Raw genomic sequence first — 17166 nt, forward strand, 5'->3', positions numbered from 1 at the left:
CCAGGACGTGTACTCCGAGTATGCGTTGACCAACTGGCAAGTGTCTTCACTGACATTTTCAACCTGTCCCTGACGAGTCTGTAATACCAACATGTTTCGAGAAAACCACCATAGTCTCTGTGCCCAAGAACTCCAGAGTAACCTGCCTAAATTACTACTGACCTGTAGCACTCACATCTGGGGCCAGGAAGTGCTTTTGAAAGGCTGGTCATGGTTCACAACACCATTACCGCCTCAAAAGATCAGAAGCTTATGTAATCTCTATTGCACTCCACACTGCCCTTTCCATCCTGGACAAAAGGAATACCTGTGAGAGAATGCTATTCATTAACTACAGCTCAGCATTTAACACCATAGCTCATCACTAAGCTAAAGACCCTGTGACTAAGCAACTGGATCCTGGACTTCCTGATGGACCTCCCCCAGGTGGTAAGGGTAGATAGCAACACATCTGCCACGCTGATCCTCAACACAGGGGCCACTCAGGGGTGCGTGCTCAGTCACCTTCATGACTGCATGGCCAAGCATGACTCCAACACCATCATTAAGTTTGCCGACGACACAACAGTGATCACCGACAACGATGAGACAGCCTATAGGGAGGAGGTCAGAGACCTGGCAGTGTGGTGCCGGGATAACAACCTCTCCCTCAACTTGATCAAGACAAAGGAGATGATTGTGGACTACAGGAAAAGGAGGACCGAGCACGCCCCCATTCTTATCGACGGGGCTGTAGTGGAGCAGGTTAAGAGCTTCAAGTTCCTTGGGGTCCACATCACTAAGGAACTATCATGGTCCAAACACATCAAGGCAGTCATGAAGAGGGCACGATAAAGCCTATTCCCCCTCGGGAAACTGAAGAGATTTGGCATGGGTCCTCAGATCCTCAAAAAGTACAGCTGCACCATCGAGAGCATCCTGACTGGTTGCATCTCCTCCTGGTATGGCAACTGCTCAGCCTCCAACCACAAGACACTACCGAGGGTAGTGCGTACGGCCCAGTATATGGCCAAGCTTCCTGCCTTCCAGGACCCCTAAACCAGGCGGTGTCAGAGGAAGGCCCTAAATATTGCCAAAGATTCCAGCCACCCTAGTCATAGATTGTTCTCTCTGCTATCGCATGGCAAGCGGTACCAGAGTGCCAAGTCTAGATCTAAAAGGCTTCTTATTAACAGCTTCTACCCCCAAGCCATAAGACTCAGCTAATCAACAGCTAATCAAATGGCTACACAGACTATTTGTATTGCTCCCCTACATTATGTTATTGTTGCTCTTTAATTATTTTTGTTATTTATTTTTTACTTCAGTTTATTTTAGTAAATACTTTAACACTTATTTGTAAGAAAGAATTTCACCATAAAAAAATATTTTTACATTTCACTGGATGTTTAAACGTGACGTATCCGCTTAGTTTCCACTCACCAGAGAGGAAGCTCACTGGCAGGCAGTGGGAGAAGATGAAACAAGATGGATTTTGGCCGACATTCTGCAAATGTTCTCAATACAGTTGTCTGTTCCCCAAACTAGAATATGTTATTAACAGTGGACAAAGATCTGTTTTTTATTTTTTTTTAATCGCGTTGCTTAGGAGTGCAAATACGGATTCAGTTATTGCACACGCGCACTTGCATATAATGCACCAATAGGATCTCGCTAGCTCATGCTTGTTCTGCCCACTATTGCTAATTTGTTCCCATTAGACCACAGCCTGTCGTTTCCATCTTGGTTTTGTTATAAAAAAATTAGTTGACAAAGCTATGCTAATGTCAATCTGATTAAATCTAGCCCAAAATGTTTTCTTGGGACAGTCTGTTGAATTGATGTTGACTAGAGAAACTTTTTGTTTATTCAAAATTCAGTCCTTCATCGGAGCATTGACAAATCAATGTGACTCGCAATAAAACATTGACAAATCAAGGTGACTCGCATACATACTTGCATGAAACAATTCATGCAAAACAATCAATCCATGCAAAGGAAACCAACAAGCTGACAAAAGCACAATGATCTTGTGCTTGATGATCTTGAGTGCAGTAGACAGGATTTTTTTATTAGAGATTGAAAAACAGGGCTCTTGTTCAAAACTAAATGGAAAATCTCTCCCAAATTACTGGCAAGTCAAATATTCAGACCCCTAAACTAAGGGGAGTTCATAAAAAACAAATCTGTTAAATGACTGATGTGGCAGTCGGTGTTTGACTTGGACTGAAATAGGTTCTGGTACTCATTTTGGGTGCTGGTGCTGTTTATATTTAGGTGCAGGATCTCCACAATAATTTTGAGCTAATATTCTATAGGAGGTGCAGGAGCTCTAGCAGAAGAACATTTAGGTGCCGGTTCTCAGCTCCGGTGTGCGCATGCCCAAGTCAAGCACTGGTGTCAATCAATTATTTTCTCAAGATATCTGTAGTTCATTGTTAATTGGCTACTACAATTAATCAAATACATAGCATTGAAAAATAACCACATTTTTGCAAACGTTTAATGTTGAACTGTACACAAAGATTTTAGTTACACATACAATAACTTCCATTTTCAATATTATAAACATGGGTTCCTCCTATGCTGAAAGTAAGGTCAAATCAGGCAAGTGTGTTGTTCAGTGTGATTAGTAAGGCCCTGTTTTAATACTGGAAAATGATTACTTTACTCCCTTGTGAAATTACAGGAAAATACAACAAATATACACCACCTTTCACCTATCCAATAATGTTTTATGATTACTTCATAGGTGGGGGGGATGATATTTTTTTTTTACAGTATTTAAACACGCTCAAACACTGGATGAATTAAGAAATCAGTTTGCTGAGGTATTTGAAGTATTGGTGGTGGTCAAAAAAGCCCCATTTCCACTGACACTTAAAATTAGGGCCAAATTCGATCTGGCTCGAATGCAATTCTCAAATTCAAGCGGAGTCGAGGGAAACTCGGGCTAGCGCAGCCCAGTTCCACAACTGGAGCCAGCTCGACTAGAATTCAGGCTGAACCCATTACTATGCAACCACCAGCTTGATCACTGCTGGATGCTGACACCAAGTTGAGCTAGTCTGGGATTGTTCCTGTTAGCTAGCACATGGAAAAGCAGTACTGCAGTAGTCAGACATGATACGAATTACCACCATATCTGGATCCTTCATAAATGTTTTGCACTACACAATCAACTTTCATGAGAACAATCAGCCCTCAAATGCTAGCTAGCAAATCAGAGTTGAAACAAGCTAGCTAGAAACTTTAGCTGGCCAGGTCGTATTTAAAGCTACATTCTATCAAACCTGTCGTCTGGTTTGCTAGCTAGCTAATTGCCAATGCCATTGTAAGCGAGGTAGGAATTCAGCTAGCTAACGTTAGCCTGTTATGTTAGCGATGACACTAACCATTTAGCTAGCTAGCGTTAGCAAGCTAAATACAAGGCAGAGTCTGGCTGGCACTGGCAGGAGGAGCATGGTGAGCATTAATTAAATAATTAAACATCTTGCTGAAGCTAGCAACATTAGCGAAGCCAGCTGCAGTCATACATTGGCTACCTAGCAACATGGCATCATTTGGAATTTCTGGAGGCAGTGGAAACGCAATTCGAGCTAGCCCCGTTGCCTATGGAAAACAGGGCTTAAATAACTTGTGAATATGGAGAGGATAAGGATAAGAGATCCTACTCTCAATTTTAATGACAGAAAAATTCCATAGACAATTCAAGTTATTTTTTCATTATCTTAAAATGTATCGTGCAGTCCAGTCCAGTCAGTACAGAACGAGTGTGCTACGTGGATAAGAAAAGTAAGTGCATCTTTGGTACTGCATTTTGTATTGTTAAAAAACATTTTTGGGCCACTGTTTTCTCCAGAAGGTCAGAGATGGGTTAGTAGAATGTAAAACGACCATGTTCCAAAAACGAAGAATATAGGCATCATGACGTACACAGAGCAGGTGAAACTTTCCGATTATCCTCACATCAATTGTTGGATTAAAATGGATAGTCAGTAACACTTCAAGGTAGTCAATGTGCATTTGAAGCAAAATGAGAAACCACATTGTTCAACATAATACAATTGAAGTTTGTATAAATTAACAAAAATATGCTTTGGTGATGCTACATAACCTAGAGCACTTGTCAAAAAATAGTATTGCTAATTCAACACTGATTTAACCTTATTTGTACTTAATACCAAGAAAAAATGCCTCAAAGTCGAGGTCAGAAGAAAATCACTTGGTGTGCATCAGTGAAAGTTCAGATACCAAGTTAGCTATATGTATTGAATCAAATACCTGGCATATTTACTAATAACACTACTTGTACTTTTAATAAATCTATTTGTAAACGATTGCACATTGGATAATGCGCATAACTCACATTACTGTACTTGGCAAGGTTATTTGCAGAGTTCATGCAGTTTTGGTGATACATCCTCTGCAGCTCATCATTCTGCAGTAACTTCTCTGTAGGATCACCAAATCATTATTATGGCAACTGTTGATGTAATACAATACATAAGACAATAGAAGTTAACTTATTCATCATTCATAATATTGACAAATGTAAACAATAATTAGGCACCTACATTTTTAAGCGCAACCCCAGATTCAATTCAACTACGTTTGAAGTTTAAGAACCTCTATAAAAGGAGATTGACAGAATCATAACCTAACTACATTTACATGAAAATGGTGTAAAGGTCAACAGAACAACGTTTAAATAGAAAAACGGACCCTGTGGATTATGCTCCCAGCCTCCCACCTAACAATATAACTGGTTCTTATGTACAGCTGCAACAGGTGAAGTCAAGGTGCTACTCTCATTCACTGCAGTTATGTGCTTAAGAAAACATTGTTCTGAAAGAGCTTAATTTTCATTCCTTGTCCATCGCCCTTAAAACTTCTGTCATTGTGGTGTGCTATTTGCTGATGAGCTTGGCCAAGCTCTGTCGCAGGTCATTCAGGTCGTATATCTTGACTTCAAGGACGTCGACGACCCGCTGAACCTCACTCTGCCCCTGTTCCCGCTCCTCCAGAGTGGAAGCTAGAGTCTGCTCAGCGCTCTCCACCCGTTGCTCCAGTTCTGCGTTTCGTGTCTCCAGATCCTAGAAGGTCCACAAGTGACAGAGGACTACAGATCAATTCATGTTAAAATGGTCAATGTCATATCAATTGTTCCCCCCCACCCCCACCCTGCCTTTTTGCATACCCTTTGAAAACTTTCACAGAGCCCCTAAAGCAGTTGATAATCACTGGTGTTCAGTATTCACTAGTGTAGAGAAGCCAAAAATGCATGTTCTAACCCAATTCCCCAAACTCACCTGAAGTCTCTGAACAGCCTCTTCTCTCTCTTTCTCCAACTCATGGATATCTGATTTCCTGCTATGTAGATTGTGGATTATCTAAAAAAAAGAAACCACAAATACAGTAATCCTTTGTTTTTTTATTAGGATACCCATTAGCTGTTGAAAGCAGCAGCTACTCTTCCTGGGGTCCACAAAGGACTGTAGTGGTTAGAGCGTTGGGCCAGTAACCGAAAGATAGCTTGTTCAAATACCCAAGCCAACAAGGTGAAAAATCTGCCGATGCACTTAACCCTAGTTTGCTCCAGGGGTGCTGTAATACTATGGCTGCCCCTGTAAACAACACCTTTCACTGCACCTATCTGGTCAGTGTGTGACAAAAAATAAACATCTAAATATATGTTTTCTCTGAACTCTATCGAATCATAATTTTTTTTATCCACATATTTATTCCTTTTTTAAAGAGAGATGTCAAATCATCTCGTGTAGCCTGGAAGATTTTGTCAAACTTTGGGACATCTTGCTGTTACTGAAATTTCCCTCATGGGCAAAGTGACCTTGTATGAGTCATCCTTGCTGAAGTTTTGCTTGTTTAGAATGTGAAGGTTTGAGAGAGCACTACAATGCCACAAGGAAATGGATCCATTTAGATACAGTGCCTTCAGAAAGTGTTCAACCACCTTGACCTTTTCAAAAGTTTGTTGTGTCATGTTCTTCCACACCGATCTCGACAAACCATTTCTGTATGGACCTCGCTTCGGGCACGGGGGCATTGTCATGCTGAAACATAAAAGGGCCTTCCACAAACATTTGCCACAAAATTGGAAGCACAGAATCGTCAAGAATGAAGAGAACGCGTCTCCACTGCTCCAGAGTCCAATGGCGGCAAGCTTGGCACCACTCCAGCCGACACTTGGCATCGCGCATGGTGATCTTAGACTTGTGTGCAGCTGCTCAGCAATGGAAACCCATTTCATGAAGCTCCCGACAAACAGTTATTGTACTGAGTTTGCTTCCAGAGGCAGTTTGGAACGCAGTAGTGAGTGTTGCAACCGAGGACAGACAATTTTTTACACGCTTCAGCACTCTGGGATCCCGTTCTGTGAGCTTGTATGGTTTACCACTTTCCGGGTGAGCCTTTGTTGCTCCTAGATGTTTCCACAATAACAGCACTTACAGTTGACCAGTGCAGCTCTTGCAGGGCAGAAATTTGACTTGTTGGAAAGGTGGCATCCTATGACGGTGCCACGTTGAAAGTCAATGAGCTCTTCAGTAAAGGCCATTCTAATGCCAATGTTTGTCTATGGAGATTGCACGGCGGTGTGCTTGATTTTATACACCTGCCAGCAACACGTGTGGCTGAAATAGCCCGAATCCACTAATTTGATGGTGTCCACATACACTACATGGCCAAAAGTATGTTGAATAAACCAGGGAGGTTTTCCAATGCCTTGCAAAGAAGGGCACCTATTGGTAGATGGGTAAAAAAATAAATACCAGACACTACATATCCCTTTAAGCAGGGTGAAATTATTAATTAGGCTTTGGATGGTGTATCAATACACCCAGTCAATACAAAGATACAGGCGTCATTCCTAACTTAGTTGCCGGAGAGGAAGGAAAACACTCAGGGATTTCACCATGAGGCCCATAGTAATTATTTAACCTCTTGGAACACTAGGGGCAGTATTTCATTTTTGGATGAAAAAAACGTTCCCGTTTTAAACAAGATATTTTGTCATGAAAAGATGCTCGACTATGCATATAATTGACAGCTTTGGAAAGAAAACACTCTGACGTTTCCAAAACTGCAAAGATATTATCTGTGAGTGCCACAGCACTGATACTACAGGCGAAACCAAGATGAAACTTCAAACAGGAAACGATATATCATCGAAGAGATATGTGAAAAACACCTTGAGGATTGATTCTAAACAACGTTTACCATGTTTCAGTCGATATTATGGAGTTAATTTGGAAAAAAGTTCGGCGTTTTGATGACTGAATTTTCATTTTTGTTTTGGTAGCCAAACGTGACGAACAAAACGGAGCGATTTCTCCTACACAAAGAATCTCAGGAAAAACTGAACATTTGCTATCTAACTGAGAGTCTCCTCATTGAAAACATCTGAAGTTCTTCAAAGGTAAATTATTTTATTTGAATGCTTTTCTTGTTTTTGTGAAAATGTTGCCCGCTAAATGCTACGCTAAATGCTACGCTAGCTATCAATAATCTTACACAAATGCTTGTTTTGCTATGGTTGAAAAGCATATTTTGAAAATCTGAGATGACAGTGTTAACAAAAGGCTAAGCTTGAGAGCTAATATATTTATTTAATTTCATTTGCGATTTTCATGAATAGTTAACGTTGTGTTATGCTAATGAGCTTGCGGGATAATTACACTCCTGGATACAGGTTTTTTCGTAGCTAAACGTGATGAACAAAACGGAGCGATTTGTCCTAAACAAATAATATTTTTGGAAAAACTGAACATTTGCTATCTAACTGAGTCTCCTCATTGAAAACATCTGAAGTTCTTCAAAGGTAAATGATTTTATTTGAATGCTTTTCTTGTTTTTGTGAAAATGTTGCATGCTGAATGCTACGCTAAATGCTACACTAGCTATCCATAATCTTACACAAATGCTTGTTTTGCTATGGTTGAAAAGCATATTTTGAAAATCTGAGATGACAGTGTTGTTAACAGCTACAAAGTTTAATGGCTGTGATACGATAAACTTGCTAATGGATTAACAGCATGGTAGTTACTCCACAATACTTACCTAAATAACAGAGTGAAAAGAAGGAAGCCTGTACAGAGTACAAATATTCCAAAACATGCATCCTGTTTGCAACAAGGCACAAGTAATATTGCAAAGAATGTGTCAAAGAGATTAACTTTTTTTCCTGAATAAAAAGCATTATGTTTGGGGCAAATCCAACACATTACTGAGTACCGTTCTTCATATTTTCAAGCATAGTGGTGGCTGCATCATGTTATGGGTATGCTTGTCATCAGCAAGGACGAGGGGATTTGTTTTAGGATCAAATAAATGAAATAGAGCTGAACATAGGCAAAATCTTAGAGGAAATTCCTGGTTCAGTCTGCTTTCCAACAGACACTGGGAGACAAATTCACCTTTCAGCAGGACAGTAAACTTATAACAAAAGGCCAAATCTAAACTGTTCTTGAGTAGCCTAGTTACAGTTTTGACTTAAATTGGCTTGTAAATCTATGGAAAGACTTAAATTGTTATCTAGCAACGATCAACAACCAACTTGACAGAGTTTGAAGAATAAAAGGGGCAAATATTGTACAGTCCAGGTATGCAAAGCTCTTAGACTTACCCAACAAGACTCACAGCTGTAATTGCTGCCAAATATGTTTCTAACATGATTAAATCAAGATCAGTGTTTTATTTTTCATAAAGTTTAAAAAATTCTTCTTCCACTTTGACAGAGTATATATAGATCGACAAAAAAAATAATTATGCAACAAAATGTGGAAAAGTCAATGGGGTTGAATACTTTCCGAAGGCATGAAAATATGATACCCTATTTTCAGAATGTTTTGGGTGTTGTCATTACTCATAGCACTGATCAGTAGACCAACTTTGTAGCTGCTCCAAAATAACTGTCCTTTCTCAAAATCTAATAAATCAGATTGTTTGGATGACTGACAGGTTTTCCATAATGCAGCTGGGATTCATTTAATCCATCTAATATAGATATACCTAAAGCAATTTCCTTTGAACAAGAGGTGGAATTTACAGTATGCAAAATACCTCTACCAAGGCTTTCTACTTCCAGATGGGAAGTGCTTTAAAAAAAACTCAAGAACGACTAGTTTTTTGAGATTCTCAAGCAAAAACCTGTGTTTATACCTCACTAGTTTCTTTCAACGGCACTGTCTAGAGAGCCTAGAAGCCTGGCTCCTTGAGGTTAGCAGTACCTGGTTGCCTAGAAGAGGGTCAGAGCCCCAAGCCTTACCTCGTCTTTTGCTTTGAGCAAGGCTTCCAGCTCCTCCAATGACTGGGTCAGCTCATCCCTTGTCTCAGACCCACTGGGACCAGGCCCTCCACTCTGAGCCTCCAGCTCTGCCACCTGCAAACACACAACAACAGAGAGTGAGAGACGGAGGGAAAGGAAGAGAGAGAATAACACTAAATAAGGAGTTGTTCAATCCTAGTGTACATGCAATGACAGTGGATGGTTGAACATGAGTTCCTCTCGGCGGTCAGCTATGACGTGTTAAAAGGACCACAATAACACAGAATACATCACTATGGAGACATTTTACTAATTGCCAGAAGGGTTTTAAATTAAGGTTCGCAGATGGAGACATTAATTTGACCTACTTGTATGTGTTTAGCATAGAAATTGACTCAAAGGTCTGAATTCCACATATACTCATGTGGTGAGTTGTGATTAAAAAGGATGACAAACCGTTTACCCCTTGAAGTCAACTCCACAACCATCCCCCCCCCCCCGCCCCCAATTATTTTCACTTTAACAGACAGGAACATGGTTAGAATCGAACAACAACAAACTGACTTGTTTATTGAAAACTGACTGTAATTTTCATGGGTTTGTGCTCAGCCTTCGCAATTACCATCTCTTCATTTGCATCTCCTCTGCATATTCATAATGGCCCTTTAAGATTCCATATCATGCCATCCATCGGAGCTCAAGAAAACTGCTGTAGGGGTATCACATTCCTATAGGACCCAAATCCATGTGACAATAACTCAGAGGGAATGATGTTACTGCTTGCGCACAACTGCCCTCATACCACCGCTGACAATATAGAAAACAGACTTACTGATCAGATTTCTAAAACTACTATCAAGTTGCCTTGCAGGAAAATTAATAGGAGCCTTTACCCACCTAGATAAGAGGAATACCTATGTAAGAGTGCTGTTCATTGACTACAGTTCAGCGTTCAACACCATTGTGCCCTCCAAGCTCATCACCATGCTTAGGACTCTGGGTCTGAACACCTCCCTCTGCAACTGGATCCTGGACTTCCTGATGGGCCGACCCCAGGTGGTGAGGGTGGGCAACGTCACCTCCGCCACGCTGACCCTCAACACAGGTGTTCCACAGGGGTGTGTTCTTAGTCCCCTCCTGTACTCCCTGTTCACCCACAACTGCGTGGCCAAGCACAACTCCAACACCATCAACAAGTTTGCTGATGATACAACGGTGGTAGACCTGATCATCGGCGATGATGAGTCAGCCTACAGGGAGGTCAGTGACGTGGCAGTGTGGTGCCAGAACAACAACCTCTACCTCAACGTCAGTAAGACCAAGGAGTTAATTGTGGACAACAGGAAACGGGGGGGGGGGGGGGGGGGGGGCAAGCACGCCCCCATCGACATTGACGGGCTGTAGTGGAGCAGGTCAATAGCTTCAAGTTCCTCTGTGTCCAAATCACTAAAGACTTCAAATGGTCCAAACACACACGCATAGTCGTGAAGAAGGCGTGACAGTGCCTCTTCCCCCTCAGGAGGTTGAAAAAGTTTGGCATAGGCCCTGAAATCCTCAAACAGTTCTAAAGCTGTACCATTGAGAGCATTTTTACTGGCTGCATCAGTGACTGTTATGGCAATAGCACCGCCCTCAATCGCATGACGCTATAGTTCGCCTTGCAGTATTGCCTTGCAGAGGCAGTTTGGTGTGGTACATTTGTTGGATTTATCGAACGTGTGTGTCAAACTGTATGCGTAGACGGCTTGACAGAAATGGTGAATGTTGAACTTTTGTTGCATACATATCCAGATGTATGCCGGGGCGGCAGCGTAGCCTAGTGGTTAGAGTGTTGGACTAGTAACCGGAAGGTTACGAGTTCAAATGCCCGAGCCGACAAGGTACAAATCTGTCGTTCTGCCCCTGAACAGGCATTTAACCCACTGTTCCCAGGCCGTCATTGAAAATAAGAATGTGTTCTTAACTGACTTGCCTGGTTAAATAAAGCTAAAAAAAATTAAAAAAATTAAATGATGCTGCGTACTATTTTGCGTAATGATGCTGGCGGTGTGTTCGAAGCATCACTGGGGCCAAGCTCCCTGCCATCCAGGACATCTATATCAGGCGGTGTGGTAGGAAGGCCCGGAAAATCGTTAAAAATATAAGGGTAAGGTGGCAGGTACCAACCAGAATCAAACCACCCAAGCCAGACTATTCTCTCTGCTTCCGCACGGAAAGCAGTACCGGTGAATCAAGTCTGGCACCAAACAGGCTCTTGAACAGCTTCTGTCCCCAAGCAATAAGACTGATAAGTAGCTAACAAAATAGCTACACAGACTGAGTTAACCTTGTATCTTTATTGACATTTTATTTTTGCACTGTCTCTACGCACACTCCCAGGGCCCTACACACTCACTCCATCATCTGCTCACTCTCATACATTTATAATGACTCTACACTCACGCACACCCACTCACATACAAGCTGCTGCTACTCTGTTTATTTTATATCCTGTTGCCTAGTCACCTTACCCCTATACATACTATATCTACCTCCATCAATCCAGTTGTACTGGAACTGACCCTGTACATAGATAGTATGCTTACTTACTTATTGTGATCTTAATATTTATTGTGTGTTATTGCATTGTTGGGTTTTGAGTTTGCAAGAAAGGGATTTCACTGTACTTGTGCATGTGACATTGAAACTTGAAACAAGTAACGAATACAATATGGTAAAATGAGCAGAAAAGAGCTTGTATGGTCATTGTTAGCATTGTGAGAGAACCAACAGATGGGCTTTTAAAGCAGTGTGTGCTCTACCATCTCTTGAGATCATTTGTCTTTACAGAGGACGTACGCCTTCGCTCCTACTGCGTCTCAGCTACAGAAGTGCAAGGTAAGACATGAGAGAGCAGGCTGGGGACCAGAGCATCCCTGCAGTGTCAGAGATAACCCCGAAAACAAATCACCAGAGCCCTCATTTAACAAAACTAGTCTACTGCTTTGAGAGCCTGGAGAAGCCAATGGCTTCTCTGTTCTTCCTCTCTGGTGTTTTGTCTTTTCCTCCCTAACTAAGGCAAGAGAGAAGTAGGGTGTCCTGTCCTAAAACTGCCTTCCAGCCCTGCCAAGCCCTGGAGAAATGGTCTAATTCCAACCACCTGGTTGACTTTGTTACAAAAGGTGATAACCTTCACTTTGTTGGACTGAGATGGATGTTGTTCCCCTCAGTGCCTGGAGCTAAAATATGACTGTTGACAGCCATTTTTTCCAGCAGATTTGCTTCCGTGGTACTTTAATCTGCCACATGAAAGAACCTCATTAAGCTTGACCAAGGGCACATTTCTATTTTTTGAATTAAATTATGCAAAACACATTTCACCCTCTGATTATCGAGCCAAGTCAACAGTGATATCCCCAGAAAGGAATAAACATTGTATCAAACCAGTGGTGTCCACAGCTCTGATAGGAAAAAAAATTGGATGCCACGGAATGAAGGGTACCGTAACAGTTTTCCTTGGGTTGGGTTCATTTCAAATCTGCCCACATGCCCAGATCTGGCAGCACCCAAGTGATCATCAATTCACCAGTGGTCAATTTGGTTTGATATTAGATTCCCTATGGGACTAGTTAGGGACCATCAGTAAATTACACAAAGTACATGGGACAACATTTTAAAATGTCAATACAAACTATAAATTGTTTAAAATATACAAATATTGAAAGCATTTCATGAAACTACTAAAGGTTGTGCAACATGAAAACATTGGCCCCTAACTAGCCCCAGAGATGGGCTAACAAATTTTGCCATGGTCCCACACACCAGCCTGCTGAAGCTAATTGGTGAAAGAAGTTGGCTAGCATTAGCTAGCCTAGGCAACTCCAAGACCAGATGGGTACTATAAGCTTGTATCCTCATTGACCTTTTTATTTTTTGTCTCTATGCACACTCACAGGGCCCTACACACACACTCCATCATCTGCTCACTCACACAACATGCACATACATTTATACTGACGCTACACACATGCACACCCACCCACTCACTCATACAAGCTGCCGCTACTCTGTTTATCTTATATCCTGATGCCTAGTCACCTTACCCCTATTTATATCTCCCTCCATCACTCCAGTATCCTTGCACATTGTAAATATGGTATTGGAACTCACCCTGTTCATAGTATGCTTAGTTACTTGTTGTGTTCTTCATATTTCTTTTTTTTCTAGTATTACATTGTTATTGATTATTAGATTGTTGGGTTTTGAGTTTGCAAGAAAAGCTTTTCACTGTACTTGTGCATGTGACATTAAAACTTGAAGTTGATTTCCTTGGTCCTTTAGTGTGATGTCTTACGAGATCAGCTTCAATATTGAAGATTGTGGGCTCTATCTATCAATGTAATTTTTTAACCATCATTTTTAATCCCCTTTATTTATTTTATACTCACTCCCCCCCCCCCACCTGATTGGTGTAAACCGATGACAACACTTCATGTAGTTAAATAATTATACATTCCTAATTTCCTCTTTCTGCAAGAGTTGGATTTTCATCCACAGTTGGCCAATCCACCATTTGTTGTGATCTTAACTCCAACCCTCAACAGATTAACCCATCTTTCCCAGAATAATGTCATTTCGTTATTTCCTTTTGCAATACATTCCTCCATTTACTGTGATGTCTTACAAGGGTCCTGAACCTCCCTATGTAAAATGTCTACTGATATTACCCTAAAAATAAATACTTTACCCAATAGTATAATGATATTTCCCATTGACTGATCATGTTTTTTCAGATCCCCTAACAATACAGTTTGCAGGTCCATCTGAACTCTGATATTATGACATAACAACCATTCATGGTTCGGACTCCAAAAGCAAACCACCGATGGACAGTACCAGAAAATATGTTCTATTGATTCTGTTTCCTTGTAGCAGTCTGCACAAGGCTGACTGTTCAATGCCCCATATACTGAACGTTCTCTTTGTAGAATCTATTTGTTATAATAGCTTAAAAATGGAAAGGAACGGGTTGATGTGTAAATTTAGTTTGATATCGTCTCTTCCAATTTAGTGGCAAAGCCACGATGAGTTGGATATCATTTTATGTTGAGCATACACCTCCACACACTATTAGTTGCTTGTGTGACAATTATACTATCCTTGTTTACAATGTCCTTTATAAATATTATACCCTTCTAGTACATTTTTCCCAATAATTTTTTTGTTGTTGTCTTCAGTACATTAGAGTTTAGCCAGTGGGCTGTAATATTAAATATCCCTTTTTCTGGAGGATGAAATTGATTTTTTTCCCCCAACTCTGTATGACTTTAAAAAAGGAGGATACTTTAAACATTGGCAATCTACCGAAAATGTAAAGGTTTTAAATCCGCATAAAGGCAAAGAGCCCACTCTTAAACATAGGATGGGCCTCTCTTAGTCCCTCTCTTGGTGTGTCTGACAGTTTTCCATTTATATATGAGTAATTAAAACATGATAGTAATGGATCTTTCAGTAGTTAATCAAAATATAGATACACCTCTATTGGAATGCCATTAAAACAAGGGGTTTCCCCCTTCAAGAGCTGAAGGATTCGTTGCCATAGAAATGTAACTGGCTAAAAGATGAGCCACATTTGTGGTACTGGTTATCTCAGATTTGAGTTAGTTAACTCCTCAAACTACATTCATAGCAGTTGTGTTCGGTACCGTTTAAGATTAGAGGACAATTTTTTATGACCATGGCCTTATTTCTATTACTGCATATTGGACAGTGGAGACTCCTCAGAGGAGGAAGGGGAGGACCACCCTACCCAGTGAATTTCATTTTTATGAAACAAAAAAAAGTTTGCCTTTTTAGATAAAACTATACTAAATACAATGAGCATACCAAACATGAGGAACTCCTTCCTAATATTGTTGCGCACACCATCGTCTTTCTCTCTCTTTGAGTCAACATTTTACGCAGTGCTGGCTAGCTGTAGCTTATCCTTTCAGTACTAGATTAATTATCTGATTGGATGGACAACATGTCAGTTCACGCGGCAAGAGCTTGATAGGTTGGAGAATTGTTCCGGAAGTCGTCATAATTACTGTGCAAGTCTATGGAAAGGGGTGAGAACCGTGAGCCTCCTAGGTTCTTGTATTGAAGTCATTGTACCCAGAGGAGAACGGAAAATAGTTGTCCTCCGGCTACACTATGGTGCTACCCTACAGAGTGCTGTTGAGGCTACTGTAGACCTTCATTGCAAAACAGTGTTTTAATCAGTTATATGGTGGTGTGATTATATTTTGTATAGTTTTATCTAAAAAGGATAACTTATTATTATTTTTTAATTCACTGAGAAGGACACCTACATCAACACCCCCAATCAGGAAATCTAGCCCCTTTAACTGCCACGGGACCACTGATCTTAAGTATATCATCTGCTGTTGCTTTGAGATGGATCTCTCTCATGGTCAGGATCCTACTTCTAACACCAACGTGGCAAAAGGATACCCATTCAACCATTATGCATCTAGCTGGGACGCAGACAGCCAGAATAGCAGTGGTCTGTCGCCATAGCGCTTACCTGATCTCGGAGCCTCTCAGTCTCTTCCTGATACTCAGCCAGCTGTTTCTTCCACTCCACCACACCAGTGTTAGCCTCGTGAAGCGCCGCCACTAGCTTAGCGTTGCTATGCTGCAGGGTGAACAGCTCTGCCTCCAGGTTAATCTCACATATGGACCTGGTGGAAAAAACAAAATCAGAAGATAAGTGTACCATGATTAGACAAATCAGGTCATAGTCAGGTTTAAATTATTGCTCACCAAGTGATATACAGAGCTATTCAGGGGCTTTAGCATGCCTAAATGTGTGACTATTAGATTCAACGGACAAGAGCATTTAAATAACATGAGGGAGATGGGAAAGTTACACCAGTCTTCTAAGACCACCATCTATGGCCACAGGCAAAGACACCCTCCATACCGTTTCTAACCGCCTGCCAACTACCAACCAACTCACCATAGCAACAGGCACTAAAAAACATACAAGACTCATTACAAGCACGAAAACAACAAGGAGGGACTGCCAGAGAACATGGGGTGTCAAATTGTGTTTTTGTGTGCTTGTGCGGGATGGAGGGCAGACTGGTGTCTGAAAGGCTCTGTGGTAGAGCCTCATTAATGACCTTGTTTTAAGTACACATGACTCAGCCTCATTCAGTAGTCAGTGGGTTCAACCTCCCACTGACAACAGCCTCCACAATAGGAAAAACCGTACCGCCTTGAGCCATGACTTGATTTAGCTAGTACATTTCCACAGCTAAAACACAGCCCATTCTGTACATCCTATATAGAAGTTATTATCTAATGGTTTTCTTAAAGCAGTAATCTGTTCTAAAAAGGCTTTGCGTCTGCCATTGTGATCACATTTATGCTTTCGCATCACAAGTCACTGAACGTTAATCATCATTTGACACGTTAGCGCAAACGCTGCCCTAGAAATCAGATGGGGAATGCACACTACGCCTGGCGACACAATGTGATATCTGCTCAGTGACTCACTAGGCAACGCAACAGTTGCATGACAACACAAGACAGTGGGTTACAATAGGCTACATTAAAATGTTACATTTAATAAAATGTCACAGTATGCCACAATTACAATAAAATGTCACATTCTGGCACCAGCTAATATGGGTTTAAAGGTGATTTGAAGACACCAATGTGACTTCACAGAGATCGTGGCACATTAATAACATTTGTAGAAAGATAGTGTGTACAGTATGCTTTTGTCATTCATATACAAGACATGGGAAGTCTACAGTATATTTATTTAACCTTTATTAGGTCAGAAGACCTCTTTCCCAAGGAGGACCTGGTGAAAATCTCAATTGCATACTCCTCGTGTCCTCTCTCCTGGGTTTTGAGAAGGAAGTGAG

General features: G+C 41.1%; 1 protein-coding gene across 3 annotated transcripts in view; it reads right to left on the bottom strand.

The window, feature by feature from the left end:
• Nucleotides 1-2464: 2464 nt before the first annotated feature.
• Nucleotides 2465-17166, bottom strand: part of LOC115109139 (homer protein homolog 3-like) — a 35193-nt gene continuing 20491 nt past the window's right edge. For 2 of the 3 annotated variants that reach the window (XM_029633757.2, XM_029633759.2), the window contains 4 exons: nt 15813-15969; nt 9266-9379; nt 5292-5372; nt 2465-5075 (listed from right to left, as the gene is read on the bottom strand). In XM_029633757.2, coding sequence (XP_029489617.1) covers nt 4890-5075; nt 5292-5372; nt 9266-9379; nt 15813-15969 — 538 coding nt within the window. In that variant the 3' untranslated portion in view covers nt 2465-4889. Of the gene's footprint in view, nt 5102-5291; nt 5373-9265; nt 9380-15812; nt 15970-17166 lie in introns of all 3 variants that reach the window. The other variant, XM_065009640.1, reaches the window with a different exon arrangement.

This window comes from Oncorhynchus nerka, linkage group LG25, assembly GCF_034236695.1.
Source record: "Oncorhynchus nerka isolate Pitt River linkage group LG25, Oner_Uvic_2.0, whole genome shotgun sequence".
Lineage (NCBI taxonomy): Eukaryota > Metazoa > Chordata > Actinopteri > Salmoniformes > Salmonidae > Oncorhynchus > Oncorhynchus nerka.